The 16,358-nt window shown below is 36.5% G+C and overlaps 1 protein-coding gene across 3 annotated transcripts in view; it reads right to left on the reverse strand.

Moving 5' to 3' along the window:
• LOC135686704 (acyl-coenzyme A thioesterase 11) overlaps positions 1-16,358 on the reverse strand; it is a 93,557-nt gene that overhangs the window by 40,116 nt on the left and 37,083 nt on the right. For all 3 annotated transcript variants that reach the window (XM_089108989.1, XM_065202996.2, XM_065202997.2), the window contains 2 exons: positions 14,800-14,919; positions 13,730-13,868 (listed from right to left, as the gene is read on the reverse strand). In XM_089108989.1, the coding sequence (XP_088965115.1) occupies positions 13,730-13,868; positions 14,800-14,919 (259 nt within the window). The remainder of the gene's footprint in view (positions 1-13,729; positions 13,869-14,799; positions 14,920-16,358) is intronic.

The raw sequence follows: 16,358 nt of genomic DNA on the forward strand, positions 1-16,358 counted from the left end.
CGTTGTACGGATGTACAAATATCGTTATCTATTGAGAGGGTGACATGTTACTCGCACAATTCTGAACAAATATATACGAAACCAAAGAGAAGGTATTAGCGCGTCTGGAATCAAAACGATAAATGGATCCGGACGGAAAAACATTACTGCGGGCTTAAACATCAGGCTACCGCTTATTTCGGAAGAATTATATTTCAAATTGGGCTATATTTCAATACCAGTTGCAAAGAATGTCTTTTCAATAGGCGACAGTATCGGAAAACTTCTAAGATTAATTGTTTAGAATTCTTGTTCTCGGGCTTCCAAATACATATCAGGTCTACTAAATGAGCTAAGTTTTAATATCAAGAGTAAGGAATCGCCTTTCAATGTATCGGAAAACCTATCGATTTAAGGGGAACTCGTTTCTCGCCAAAATAATACATCAAAAGTTTACCTCCTAAACATCAGATAAAAAGAAACAGCTCGAAACAAAGTGTTTTTGTTAGGGCGATGTCGATAATTCACTCAAGTATCGGCATCTGCAGGCATTTCAAATTTCTTAGATACTTCCAGACAGTCAGTGTATATCAAAACGCACACCTTTGTTGCAATATACCGTCCGCTTCGTACTGTGGTAAAGATTGACCAGTAGCTCAAGCAGAAAGGCTTCTACGCATTTTATTTCTATTTTGTTTTCATTATTGCTATCTAAACTCAAGGGTATAAAATGTCCTTCAGCACCAACAAAGACGAACCCCAAGTTGGCTTTTTATAACTTAAATCAAGCAAAAAGGTGCAATGGTGAAGATTTGTAGAATACATAGTAACACAAAAAATAATCGTTGAATTTTGAATCTTTTCCGAATTTTATTGTCTACTTCAAAGTTTATTTATTCTTTTAATATTGTTATCGTTATCAAACTTCCATTTTAAATACTTTATGAATTTAGTTTCAACGCAATAGTAAATTAAAACTATTTTAAATGCAATCGAAATTTAAAATATGCAACATTAACACGAAAGATTGACAACAAGCAGCTATGAAATTATCTAGTCTTTAAACATAGTTAGCCTGTTAATGGAACGAGTCCCTGAACACGATTTAATATTGCGCTGGCGATTTTAAATACCGTAAAATGAACATTCTTGCCACATTATACTAAAAAGAAAACGCAGTTTTAATCAAAACATGGTCCTAACTGGGTTTAACTGTAGTTTTACACGCCGCAACGAGCAACTAAACCATTTACAGCTCAAAAAGTTGTGGAGATTCAATAAAGATCTATGTTTATATGTTTAATGTGGTATCAAAAATAGTTTCGCATAGAAAAGCGACAACTAATTCTCTCCAATGTAATCAGTGTCTTTCATAAAGCCGTAAACTGTAGGCTTGAGTCTGTTTGTGAGAGATGTGACTCAAGAAACAAGCTTGGGAAAAAACCTTTATAAAAGAGCTCAGATGTCATTAACGGTAAGATTTTGTTTGGAGCCATAGTAATGGATTTCGCGAGATGAGACTGGATTTCAAGGACGAATAATCGAGACATCAAACACAATTTGTTGTTGTTCATTGCAATATAGCAAAATAACATTGCTGATGTGTGTCTCGTTTGGAACACTCGCAACGAGGATTCGTGTATTGAGCCTAAAGATTTGCAGTAAAAAAACGTTTCGTAGATTCTAAACCTGCATTTCGGTATTTATTCTTTAAAACGCTCCATCCTGACTTTTGTACCATTGATTCTTATCATACTTCAAGACTTTTTATTCTCCGATTCATTTTGGCTTTTTCGCCACTTACATAGTGCAATGGAACAGGACTTCGCCTAAATGTCTCCGCCTAAAAATATAGTTGTCAGTGCTGAAAACGCTGTGGGCCGTAAAACAAAATTATAAGGGAAATTTAACGTGTCTAGATATATGCAGAACTATATAAATAAATGATTAAAAGTAGAATATGTTTGATGTTCATGATGAAAGAACCTTTTAATATCCCATCAACGAGGATACTTCAAGCATGATGGAGAAGGTGACTGAAAATCCTTGCATATTTGTGAAGATTTTCTTGCATCAAATATTTTTGGTCTAGTTTTAAAAATGTACAGATCTGTCTTGACGAATGATCTTTTCATCAAATTGCCCATGAGGATGAAAATTTTGTGTACGATTGTAAAGTATCTTCTAAAGCTAACTTATTTATCCTCTTGTTTAATCAACACTACCCTTGACTGATGCTAATGCATAATTTAAGATAACAGAGCTTCCTTTATGTTTGAGCTCTGTTATACAACTTCACCCATGATTTTTTAAAGTTTTTGACAACTGGTCACTTTAGTCAGTTAAAATACAAAAAGAGATTTGTCTGGTCTGTTTTAATCATACCTACTCTGCCAAAGTTGCTCTTCTATGTTGACATTTGCTTGCAGGATGTTTCATATTCTTTTTTACTCGGACAATGTGAAAGCAACTGAATTGCACTCAGGGGTAAATCGCGTTACAAAATAAAAATGAAATGAAAATACAGTTTGAGTGAAAACAAAATCAGACCGTTGGCTTTCGTTGCATTTAATGATTGGTTTAAAGACCAAAGTGTCTCATAGCTATTCAAAAACTCAGCATCTAACTACGAATTTGCCATTTTGTGGGCTGTGGGCATGTCAAGCAGAAAGTGCACAGCGACTTGGTAATACGTGAGAACGCTTTGGCAACTTGTGCCAAGCTGTACATTGCCATGCCTTCATACTAAGTTTCTGTAGGCAGTTAGCTAGGGGTATTCAGGATCCCATTTAAAGAAACAAAAGCTATCCAAAAATGAGCATTGAACGTAAGACCTGATATCTTTTTTAAAAAAAATTGTTTTTTGCAACATTTCAAGTGGTTGAGTCCACAAAAAGTCATCAATATAGTATCAAGCTAAGCATTCAAATGATGTACAGAAGCAGGGTGAAAGGATTAACTGACCTAAGGCCTCTTCTAAAAATCTGATCATTAATGTACTTCACTTCGATAGGAGGACACTATGCCATTTAGAATATTCATAATTCGTTTTAGCATGCTTTTTCCAGTGAACGAAATGGATCATGTGACATTGCAAGCCAGACGTTGTCTGTAAGAATTTTTCTAACCAATCGTTGCCTATATTTGGTAAATTAGAGAAACAATATTTTGATTCTGCTATCCATTAGCCTCCCATAAATATCTCGACTATTACTGAAAATAGTTTGAAAATGGCTTTGAAAAAAGCAAACAATTGAAACATACTAAGGCTTTTCTTCTGACACTGTAGAAATGTGACACGTGAGAATATAGATGGAAAACTCTAAGCATGGAGATATATATTCCCAGTTGTATATCGAAATGGGCCAGTCACCAGCTAGTTATTATGAAAAATAGTTTGCTTTGATTGAATTGTTAAAACTGGTCTGGAGTCTTGGTTTCTAAAGAGACATGATATTTTACTCTTCGTGATAATGCTATGGAATTTTCGGATTAGTTATGGGAAAAATTAAACCTAACCAGTATTTTCATGGGTGGGAAAAAAAATCTTCCGTGTGCGTCTATTGGTGCGAATCAATACCAAATAAGTTTCACATGATGCCATTCATTAGTTCATGAAGGTGTTAAGAGCCTTATTACCTCGTCTGATTATTAATTAAACGTGTTTGCAAGAAGCTTCACAAAACAAAGCAATCGCACAACATCAATAATTCAATGGTTATTCAACATTAAAAAAACAAATTGACCAGTTGCAACAGGGATGCTCACAAACCCCTGCCTATGCAAGTAGGTTGTGGTAAAAACTGGGCAATAGAACACTGCCAATAACACGAATATGAAACCAACTACAGCGAACAAACACAATTTTATTCAGATTTTGAAAACAGACTGATTATTCGCAAGCAGCTAATTTGTTTGTCTTGCTAAATACAGGATTTGTGTTTGAAACAACAACAGTTTGTGTTTGTTTTTGATTTTACGCCAACAAGTTCGCAGCTTCAGCTGAAAGAAGTTGACATGTCAAAAAGATTTGCATTAAGTGATATAAAAGCAACAATTTGAAGCCTGCTGTTTCCTAAGTTTAGAACTTGACCAAATTAAAAAAAAGGCGAAAATGACTTTCTATTTGAATTGGTCTATTTCTTTAGTAATGGCTATCAACCCACGGTTAAAAGGAACTTGCAAGAACAATTTTTGTCAATACTAAAACTGCACTGTTTCTTGATACACTAATTTGATAGCATGACAGCTGGGAGTATTTCGAAATCTGAAATCACAACCACGCTGTATCGTTAACTGAAATGATGTTTATTGAAATATTCACAATGATAACGGATGCGTCTTGATTTGCTTGCGACTGAAAGTGTTTCAATTGTTGCTTTATTTCAATAGTGTGATTTACTTGATAATCAAACAGGGTTATTTGTCACGGTTGTCACGAGGTTTGTAGTGTTCCATGGCTGAAGAAGAACGAACAGGCTGGCATAGCTTTACCCCAACCATGTGAAGATAGGTTTCAGCACATCATCCAAAATCCAAATAATTAGTAAATTCGACAAGGAAGAAGAATTATGATGCGCTGATGCTGGTCTCATACGATTCTCACTCATTAACCAATGCATCAGATTAGTTGCTTTTTAAGATTTTTTATGTTTGTCTTCCGGTCATATTATGAGGAAGAAAACCTTCATAAATGACTTTATACCAAAGAACCTTGAAGCTAGGATCAGATGACACATTTCAATAAATCATCTGATCCTGTGTCACATGCCTTTAATATAATCATGATCTTGCTAGTAGCAGGCACTGCAAAATCAAATCTCAATAACCCCTATAAATGATTTTCTGAAAATTTAAGCAACAAAGATAATTTCTCAGTACCAAATCTATTTAATAATTAAGTAACGAAAAGCGTGTGTTTCAGCTTGACTAGCAGCGAGAAACACAGTATTAAATCCATCCGCAGCGCAACAAGATGCAAAGAGAACAGTACTGTAGCTTGATAACTTCGCAAAATTTCCCTTTCGCGTTATCAGAAGATCATGTGACGCAAGTCAATGAGTGAAACCGACGCTTTAGGATTGAAGCAAGTTGAAGATTAAGGGAATTAGGAGGATGGCACTGATATTATAACAAATGGTTTAACCTAGTATGTCACGAAATCACGGAAGAGAAATGCAAGTTCCCAAACAGGCGATGCATAGCAATCTGTGTTTAGCATCAATAACTTAGTTCGGGAAAAGGGATGTAGTGTTAGGGGGGTCAGGCAGGGGTTGTTCCTCTGGGTGGTGGGGGTGGTGGTTTGACACCCCAAGATTTATGAACCCGTTCTTTACTCGGCAGATTCGGCATTTTTGGTGTTTACACGGCAAACTTGGTGGTGGCATAAATAGAACATTAAAAAATGGTTTATTTGGCTGTTTTCCTTTTAATTTTTATATGATCATCTTCGTTTTTCGGCACGATAATATTTCAAATGTTAATTGGCACACTGAAACCAATGAAAACCCTCCAACTTACTGAATTTGACTTTGTAATATTCCTTTTGTTTCAAGTCATTGCTTTACGTTGTAAAATAGATTCAATCTTTAGAGCTGAAGAGCCACACCTATAGTGGATATGCTCATTTATGCCATATAATAATAATGAAAAAAACAAAACAAGGAGGAATGAGATTTAAGCAGGAAATTCCTTGTGTATGTAAAAGTCTCTTGTAATGTTGCAGAGCACTTGTGGAATTCAAAATCGGGATTCGACAAAATATAAAAAGTGATAAAATGGCGCACTATTTGCCTCAGGTTTACATTTACACAATCTCGTAGCACTTTTGTAATACAAAAAAGAAAAGAATAGGGGCAGGGGGTCAAATATCGTTATCAGTATCACAGAGAATCTGAAAGCATATTTTCTAGGACTCTTCAACTGTTACCTTTTTTCAAAACAAAATTATAGCTTACAGGACAAAAACTTCCACCTTTTGTAGGACGTGTCTGACAGAAGCAGGGCCACCGAGAGATTTCCTGGGACCGAGATGACGTCATTAAAACTGTGATTGTTATCGTTGCTGTTATTTTCAGAAACTTTGCTATAACTTTTTAGGGCCCTTCTCAACTAGGGGCCTGGAGCAATCTGCCCCTACTCCGCCTCTCGTCGTGCCTGGATAGAAAATGGGTGACATTTAGTTCAAGAAATTTGTCTATGGAACGTATTTGAAATTAGAAATCGGGTAAAGCCCAAACAAAGAGGCAATCGCCTTCAGTATTGGTCATCACAGATCATGGGAAAGTATAAGTGATGAATTAACAAGCTGACCCAAAGGCGCACAGAACATAATAAGGATGAGCAGATAGACCAATGTGTTTCCCAAAAGCTTAAAAAACAACTAAACACGGGTAGGTTTGTATTTGAAAAACTATTTAGAGAATAAAGGTTGAGGGTAATTATCCAGACGGATTGGGTCCCGGAGAATAAAAGATGGTACAAAAAGGATAAGGATAAAACTGTTTGTTTTCGTTTTAAAGCCTTGATAAGATTTAGCACATTGTTAACGTAAGGTGTTATTCAGGATCAGTCGCTAATTTCTCAAGCTAGCGAATACGGAAGGAAACATTAGCTTATGCGAAACAACGCATTGTACCCAATTGATAAGAACATAAAGCGAGGCGTACTGTCTATCCCAAAGCTTGTTATGGGATTCAACGCAAGAGAAATTTTGAGAGAAACAGGCTGTATATCGTTGATTCGTAGGTCTGCAGTGATGCCTATGGGGGGGGGGGGGGTGGTGTGGTGTTGCACAGCTGCTCTATTTGCCACTGAGCAACTAAAAACTTTGCAAAGCCATTATACAAATATAGATATAATAATTTAGATATAGAGGTATTGACCACTGATCTATAAAAAAGACTGGATCGAACATCCTATTGTTCTCTTACATCAGCACGAGAAAGTGATCTCTCGCGCCTAAAGTGGCTGCCATGGCCCATGGCGGCGCCAGCCACTACGCTCTGGGGGGAGGGGGAACAGAACAAAAAAAATTAGGTCCCGACTTTTAGCACTAGAAAACGCCTTTTTATAAACAACAAAATCCAATTTTACTTGAAAGGAACGCCCATAACTAACTGCTGGCAATGTAAAGGCAGCTTAAAAATCAAGGTATGACATCAAAAAAAGTACGTTGCCAAAATATTTCCCCTCCCCCAACATTTTCACATCGGATTTAGACGAATCCTGCCGAGAACTGGGGGGATGTGTGCTCCCATCCCCCCCCCCAAGGGCAAAAATTTTTCAAGTCAGTTACGAATGCTGCAAGTTTTTGTTTCAACGGTTATTTTGAATTTTGCTATGAAAAATAAAGTTGAACTAAGACCAACATGATTGCTTTCTAGTCCCAAGCAACATGGCGAGGTCTTAACATGGACGCTGCGGACGCTGCAATGTGGAATCAACGCTGGGCTAGATAAGCTCGATCCAGTCTTTATTTGGGATCAGGATGTTGACTCCATAGCTGGACCTCAGTTTCAAAGAGAGTCTGAACGAATAATGTAAAAACGGACGAAAAGGAGGTAAAAGGTAACACCTTAGTTTTCGTTTGACGAAAACGGGGTGGGCTGATGTAGTGGGACGGTTCAACGAAATACGGAAACGGAATGATCCGAAACAGAGACATGCAAAAATATAGTAATGGAAAACATGGCCCAAATATCGTCAACAGTGATCATGAAACAACAAAAATCGAAAAAAAAACAAAAAACAATAAGCAACAAAAAAACCACAAATAGGCCTTTAAAATTGTTGCAGAACTCTGGGTTGGATTTGCTCAAATTTTCTTCTCTGATAAATATACGTTTTATGTAGAAACTTCTATTGGGCACAAGTATGTGCCGCAATATATTGTCAACTTTCGATTAAAACTTTTTAAAAGGTTCTCGTTGAAACATAAGGATAAATTAAATTTTCCGCGTGACAAACTTTTTAAAAATTCTCCATATCTGACAGTTTTGTTGAAATATACGCTTGTGAAATGGGATGAAATTCGCCGTACCACTACTTCTCACCCTTTTGAGTCAAGAAAATACGATCAGATCCTTTATATCTCCTTAGGTACGTTATCAAACGTTTGTGATCCGTTTCATACACAATAATAGATGGGCTAGAATGCAACTCGGTATCTTCTTTTCGAAACAATCATTGCACTTCTCGCGTGATCACTTTCTTCAATTTGTTTTTCGCGTTTCCTAGTTTAGATGAAACCCATGAAACGGGCAGGAAAACTTCTTTGAATAAAATTTGAATTTCAAAGAGAGTTGTATACATCCTATTTCGTTTACAACGACCACGACAATTCGCAGTAGTGTGGGCACATCTCCATACACAAAGGTTGTCCAGTACCCTCGCCCTGGACACAGCCAATGAAATGAAATTTGCAACTTCTTCAACACTGTGCGTTCTAAGGTTATTAGGGGTCTAAATGGTTATGATTTGTATAGGGTGTTATCTAAGTGTCACATAGGGTGTTATCTACATACACTGCTTTTCAATCTGCCGCAACTGACCTTGAAAAAGAAAGCAACACAATTTACTATCGCGGCGAAAGAGTTAAATCAAGAAGTAGCAGCAATGCTTTCACCGATGATCCGACTTCAAACTGATAAGAGATATAAAATTCAATATCTTGGATCATTATCAATGTTGATTTTATTTGTATGTAGAGCGGTGTAAACAATTGACGTGGGCATTAAGCAGTTGTTTCTGGATATTTCAATGGAGATCAAGAAAATTTTTTTCACCCGTCGAGATCATCAGATTTTTGGAAATCATTTGTGTAAACGAAGTAAATTGCTGAAATAATTCACAAAATGGAAAAGGAAAAATAGTTAAGGTTTTCAAAATTATAGACACGATACTTTTTCAGAAAATAACGATTCACCTAAAAACCTTAGATTAGAAACCTTTATCAGTCATCTGTCAAACAGGTTACAAGCTCTACTAAGAAGAAGTACAATCTCCTTTCAGTGCGAGAATATTAAATATAGGCTGATGGCTTTTAAGGTACAGCTGATACGTACGAAGCTTTATAAGTGGAAAAGTGACCTTTGTAGAAATCACTGGCGTCCACGTTACCGTTTAAAATTTTTAGGTATAAAGTGTACCAGTACACCATGTCTTAAGACAAAAAACTCGGAATACCACATCCAGCCAAAACTGTGCCTTCCTCTTCGAGGAAGGTAGAGCCAGGGACCGCACACAAGTCTAAATGTGGAGAGGCTGAAATCTGAAATGGGTGTGCCCAAATTTTTTGAGGCCACGCCCTTTAGAACGCCGGAAAATGCCCCTTTCAGAAAATCCTTGCTTATTTCGTCTTATTTTTATAAACAGTCTGGTTCAAAGAAGATATTAATAACTATCAAAATAGATAAAACTAGCTTGAGGGTAATGAAACACCAAGCTAACCAAATCAGAAATGACATCATACAAGATAAAACACCTAGAAAATGAACAAAAACGGATCCCAGTCAAGAATAACTGCTACAACATAGGAGTAAACTATCCAAAGTTGCGTTAGAATAAACCTTCCAAATAGAACTTCTGCTTACTGGGAAGATTTCCGTGATTAGTGTTTCCTTGAATTTTTATAGACAATCTGATAGAATGACAACGCTATGGGAGTGCGATATCACGTTTCTTTTCCTATTCAGTACGATACAAATAATATGGCAGAACGTATATTAAAATTGCTTCCTAAAGATTGACTTTAGAAATTGATGATTACATCTAGATTGGCAAATAAATTAGTCTGACACACTAGCGAGGCATTTAAGCAATCTGAATAAATAGAATTTGATAAACAATGTTGTGCAAGTGTCATTTAGGGGAATGCAACTCCAATATACTCGTTATGAAGAGGAAACTATAAACAAACCAGCTCTGTGCTTGAAGCGGGCACACCCAACTAGGACCAACCACAATTGAAATGTGATGCACTCACAAAGTGTTTCAAACATCACTATAAGATCTTCACGCCTCGTAGAGGAAATATAAGTTAATTGAGGATCTCTAATTAAGACAAATTAAATATAAAAAATTTACATGAAGTGACCTTAGTGATGAGGTCATCAACCTGAGTAGGAAGATGGCGTTGTTTCGATGAAGTTTCACTATTTTGGATAGATGATTACAGAATATATAGAGTACAGAACCCCCCCCCCCCCCCTAATCTAAGACCAGAGAAGGGAAAGTTGCTGTGTGGAGCCAAGCATATATTACGTCCAAGAAAAATCAAAACAAAATAACATTAAAAACAAAAACAAATCAGATTTATCAAGAAGAAAAGCATTTGGCTCTGCAAAGAATACATCACATTTTTATTCATTAACGCTCTGGATATCATGGTTAATCTGTTTTTCGGTGATCAAATCACTTTTGAAACATTCAATTTGCCAATGTATATGTTACGTAGTTATAATTCGTGATACTTATCATATAAGCGTGTTTTGTGTTAAAAAAATGTTTTCTGTCAATGTAAGAAGCTGCAAAAGGAGCTGCTTAGCTATCCAGCATTCGCTCGTAAAATTGCAATTTCTTTCTTCTCAAAAAGAAATATTTGTTCTCATTAGCAGTGCATTGCATTCGAGCAAAAAGCACAGAATGACAGCGTCACTAAAGAAGCAACAAACAGGTTCGTCTTGGCTACACTGCTGGAGGGTTCTTTTCCTTAATTTTTGGAGATAATTAAAACGAATGTTTGCAGTTTTGTGTTGTGAAAAAAATGAGATTCGTTGGGTTGGTAGTCCTGATAATAATATAGCATTGGTAAGGAAGTAAAACTAGCAAACTGATTAAGATGTTCTCATAAAGAAGTTCAAATTTTCCAGTGTAGTTATAGTAGACAAAGAAGAGAGCTGGGATAAGACAATGACGAGCAAGAGATTTTTAGGCTCCCTGATATCTATCTAGTTTTTGCTGCTAAAAATACAGCAAGAAACTCTTTTTAACTGAGAATCTAATATAAGAGAATTTATCCTCCTAAAACGGAATGTGTGTAGATAATGTGAGTAGTTCTGTTTTTGTGACCAAACGCTTCTAAAAAAGACTTAACGCTTATCTTATTGTCTAGTTTTATACTCATCCGATCTAAGCGGGCAAACTGAATAGAATACCATTAGGTATAATTCCTTGCTTCTTTAGCATGTTACCTGCCCCAAGACAATGCTAATACCCAAGAAATGGCGCTTAATTACTAAAAAGATTTGACAAAATTGATGATAGAATTAAGAGCGACAAACAAGATCATGAATTTAGAGACAAACAAGGCAATTAGTATGAACTCGGCGTGTAATACCTTCCGCTGCGTCAGACTTTGCAAGACGCCAACATGATCCGCGAACGGTCGCATCAAAAGATTCAAAGGGGATCGAGCTAAATGTGCTCTTCTTTGGGAGAAACCCCTGCAAACAAAAACTTGACCCAGACGAAGCACTGATGTTGACCATGATGTCTGACCAACTGGCTTATATATGGTCGGACGGCTGTTAACCAATTTCCGAGCTTCGCAATATTCAGTTTTCAAACAGCACCATATTTGATATTTTGATACTCTTCAATTTACTAAGCGCATTGAATGCTTCACTCTTATGGTGGGAAAGCGTAGCAAGGAAATTGCAAGCTATGAAAATTCAAATACAAAAAATCTATAAGATGTTGAAATCGAATTTTCGAATGAAAATCATTTCCAAAGCCATTGCCCCGAGTATGACAGAGGAATTTAACGTGATTATAAACTACGCCTTGGTGAGTAGATTTGAACGGTCCCCTTGCAAAAACTGTGATGGGCCCTTGTTTACGGACTGTAAAAGGATCCCACCCAAGGTTTACAGCATGTCAAACACAACAACAAGATGTTTAAATGATAATGTTTGTGATTAAGTAGGACAAAGCTGAGTTGTTAGCTATTGACTATGCTTCAGTTAAAGAACTTCTGAAAAGGAAGCTGAACTTGAAAGTAGTCTTAAAACAATGGATAGCTTGGGGCGCCTTGGTTATTGAACTTAGGCTCTCTAAACTGCGTTACTCCACTACTCTGCCTATTCGGCATCGAGAACTAAGAACAGTATATTCATTACATTCAAAGAAATAATTTTTTCTAACATTCATTACTACTGACTCTGTTAGAAACAGTTGCCCTTTAATTTTAAATAGCAATGATAACATTTTCAAAATAAAAAAACCATAAACTGGTAAGGTAGTCTTGAAACATTCAAAATTTTCAACCATTCATTAAATTAAAAAAACAAACTTTCCGATTAAAGTGCCTGTTACGGTTAGGGGATGCGATAAACCAGGTTACCAACTCAAAAATGAATATCGATGAAACTCCATAAAATCAGAAAACGTGGCATATTTCAGTCCCCTAAAATTTGCGAACCACGTGATCTGGCTGCTTTTTGCAATGATTCTAACAAGCCTTGACCTGAACTAGGGATTTGGCAAGGTGAATAAAAATCATTCAAGAAACATTTAACTTGGTCAATATATATTATTTTATATCTAGCAGTGTATATACCCAAAACTCTAAAATTGCTTTACACCTTGTCAACGAGCCAAGATGTAGGCAAATTAATTGAAACTCTGAAAACCTGGGTTTTGTTCTTTTGAGGAAAAGTCGCTCAAGAAAATAAACAATTTATCGGACTGTAGGCAATTCTTAGGGTTTATGATATGAACATTAGAAGTGGCGGATATTACAGCATAGAGAGTAAGAATTGGCGAAAAGTTACCCGAAGAATCAGTAGAGGAAAGTGGAAAAAAATTTCGGCCAGATTTTTCTTAAGACAGCAGAAAAAGGCTAAATAATAAAAAAAATACTGAACCCTTTGTTGTATAAATTTTAATATCAAATTTTTGTAGAATTTGAGGCCTTGATCGGAAGCTTGTTGTTTAACTTGTTCATAAAGCTATCTTGTATTACAGCAATTTATTATGTAATTTTACAAAGCAGTAATCAAATACCGGTAGACATCTTCATAAAGAGGCAGGGGCCATTATGAAATAAAACAAGATATGCAAGCTTATTCCTTAACGCTTCCCAACAGATTGGTAGAAAGGAATTATGTTCAATGCATGAATTGTTTGGCCGCTAGGTTGGCTAAAGCTGATATTCTTTATCATGTGACTATATACAGCAAACAACATACGCAACATCATACCGTACATTCCTATCTGTCACGTGACAAATTCATTGCCGCCATGATGGATCACAACCTCGGTTTACCTCATTGGGATACACATAGTAACGCGTTATTCATGTCATACGGATTTTGAAACAGTTGTTTGCATTTGTATATTGCCTACGTTTTTACTTTGCCTTCCTATATTGACAAAAGTTTTTTTAAAAACTTTTAAGTACAGTCTTCTAATGGCCTTTCAGATCAGAAGTTTGAAGCCTAGAAGAAACAGCTAGGCCACAGTTAAATAAATCACAATGGCAATGTTCTGTTCAATAATCGGATGTGCCAACAGCAGATTTGGAAGGGATAAAAAGTTTTTTTCAGGCTACCAAAGTCGATTCACAAAAAAACATCAGGTGTTAGTAGTGAATAATGAATACCGAACCATGCATTTCTCTACGGGGAAAGGGCGACTTCAAGCCCTTTAATTTCAAACCGATGCTGGCACCTTCAAGCGAGAGTACACCTTTCCTTGTTTTAAAATATTGCCAAATACGATAGTTAGCAGAATGATCTGAAACACTTACCTCATTCGCTGGCCTAAGAGACGGCAGCGTGGACGGGTTTCCCTTTTCATCAGGAGCAATAAACGTAAAGTAAGCACTTTCAATATGACGAGTTGCCCCACCAACAGCATAAGCATCCACACGCACACCAACTTCCAAGCTGGAAAAAGGCAGGTTTATTCACATTGGTTTATAGTCATTTGCAATTTCAACATTTGCTGACGAATACAGCTAAGGAGAAGATACGTTTGCCATGAAATTTAATTCCATCTACATTTGCTCAAAGGTAGATTTCCACGTCCCATTTGCCGACAAAATGGGTGAGCCATCTTTTTTTTGCCGACAAGTTTGAAAATTTGCCGACTAAGCACCTTTAGATGACAGAAAAATCCTCGTCCGTACTCCGGAACGTCCGGAACGGAATTTTTCACGAGGGAGGGGGTGCCATATCCATCACGCGACGGCCCTGAGCGTACCATGTACCATTGCCTAGGTCTTTCAACTTGATAATGCAAGGTAGATGCCTGGGGCGCATAGCAAAGCCCTTACACGGGAAAGGGAAGGACAGGCTAAGAAGAAAGGGGTTGGATCAAGTTTGTTGATTTCAGTTAAAGGAAAGAAGACAGGTTACAAAATCATTGAAACATCAATACTCTATTCCATTTTCACACAAACTTGTAGCAACCACCTCTCACAGACCATGACAAAATAGCTTTACAAAACTTTACTGCGCCCTAACCTCTGCTATATTTATGAGCAATTTTCTAGAATGTTTGGAAAATGTCACAAATTTCATAATTCAGAAGCAGTTACAAAAATACAAAAAGCGTGAACGAACAGGATGGCAAACTAAACTTTCCATAAAAACCAGTTGTTTAACTAACTAGATGATAATTTGTGATCCTTCACATGTGACTTTTCATGTCAATGCTGTGCTGAATTCTCGCCATGGTTCATGCGTGATGTTTTCACTGTTTCTGCCATTTAAATTCTTCTCTTTAAACTAAAACTAATTAACTAAATACATTGTTTCATTGACTCTGTAAACAGAAAGACGAAAATAAAAATAATAGAAAAAAACAGTGAACTACCTCTTAGAGAAGGTATTATTCACTATTGAAGTAATAACAACCCGGTCACCAACTTTCGACGGTGCTCTGAAGAAAACTTCGTCAACGGCAACAAGAAGAGGTTGAATGTGGCAAAGTCGCCTAAAACACATAATTATTTGATCAAATGTTGTAACGTGTAAGCGCTTGGCAAAGGCTAAAGGTAGCGTTAAGGGTAACTGGGGCGCAGAGTAAAAGGGTAACAATGGCCTGATTTCTTGTTAAGATCTACTAAAAATTTACTGTTAGACACACATTTGAGAACGTATAAATTGCCATGCTTAAAATTTCTCAAGTGACAAGCATTGAATCATAACAGTAACCTAAGAGATGTAATAAGGGGTCGCTGCAACAGGTTTTCAAGTCAAAAGCAACAATAAAAATAGCTAGATTAAGCTAAACATGAACAACAAATTGTTCTTTACAAAGCTTTGATAAAAAACATTTAGTTTGAAGAAGAACAAAAACTATCTTCAAAAACATGGAAACCAACAAAGAATCGTCATTATCTTAAAATTCAAAACCCATTTCAACAAAAGGAGGTCGTAATTTTTTCGCAGCAAAAAAGTTTGTTAGAGAGTAAAAGCCACGCTAGATTTCGTCTTACGAATGAAATGCAAGGTTAAAATACTCATTAAGCCAATGATATGCAGTGAAGCCGAGACATGAAACAATTGGTAAACGTCTTTGAGAAGATTCAGGCAATTTGACAGCGATATATTCAAATTAGATTGGCATTGCAGGTGGAAGTGTGAAAATTCCAGTAAATATTATCGAAGAAGAATTGGGTTTCTCTTGGAGGTCAATGGTGCAATTTCTTTTAAAATAGGAAACTGTTAAAAGACCTACATCAAAATCCTGAGTAAATTATCTCAGCAAGTGCGATAATGAAATCGAAGCTCGCAGCTACGTTTGTTTATTTGAGCACTTTTGACCTACTGAAATTGGTAGCATAACTTCAACTGTTATGCTATGTATGTGCTATAGAAGCATAACAGGTTCGAGCAGGCAGGACAGAAGCCTGCCTAGCTATTTCCCTTCCAAGCCACTTTCTTAACAAACATCGTTGTGTTTAGCAAAAACATGCAACACCAACAAAACAGGTGCCAAAAGCAAGCTACATAATATGTTACACATTTTTTATAAAAACATCATAAAAGAGAAATAAGGAATATATTTTTTCATGCTTAATCTACTAGAATCACAGTAAGACAAGCATCGATACCGTAAGCGGCGCGACACAAAATCAGTAAGTTTGAAGGGTTTGCAAATGAAAAATATTGTAGGGAGCTTATCAAAAACAGAATTACCAAGGGAGCGTATGATGAGAAGATGCTCGCTTGGGGCAGAACACAGATACCTTTAAAGACTAAAGATTGAGTACCTTAATAGATTTAGATTAAGAAGAACACGTTTAAAGATTAAAACGCCCAGGTACTTGAATTTACAGAGGGTCAATTCTATTTAATTCTATTTAAAGGACCAATGAATTTGATTAAAATGATGGAAACTGGTAAGGATATAAGATAACGACTTGTGTT

The sequence above is a fragment of the Rhopilema esculentum genome, chromosome 6 (genome assembly GCF_057945365.1).
Source record: "Rhopilema esculentum isolate cy_ngs chromosome 6, ASM5794536v1, whole genome shotgun sequence".
NCBI classification, from domain to species: Eukaryota; Metazoa; Cnidaria; class Scyphozoa; order Rhizostomeae; family Rhizostomatidae; genus Rhopilema; species Rhopilema esculentum.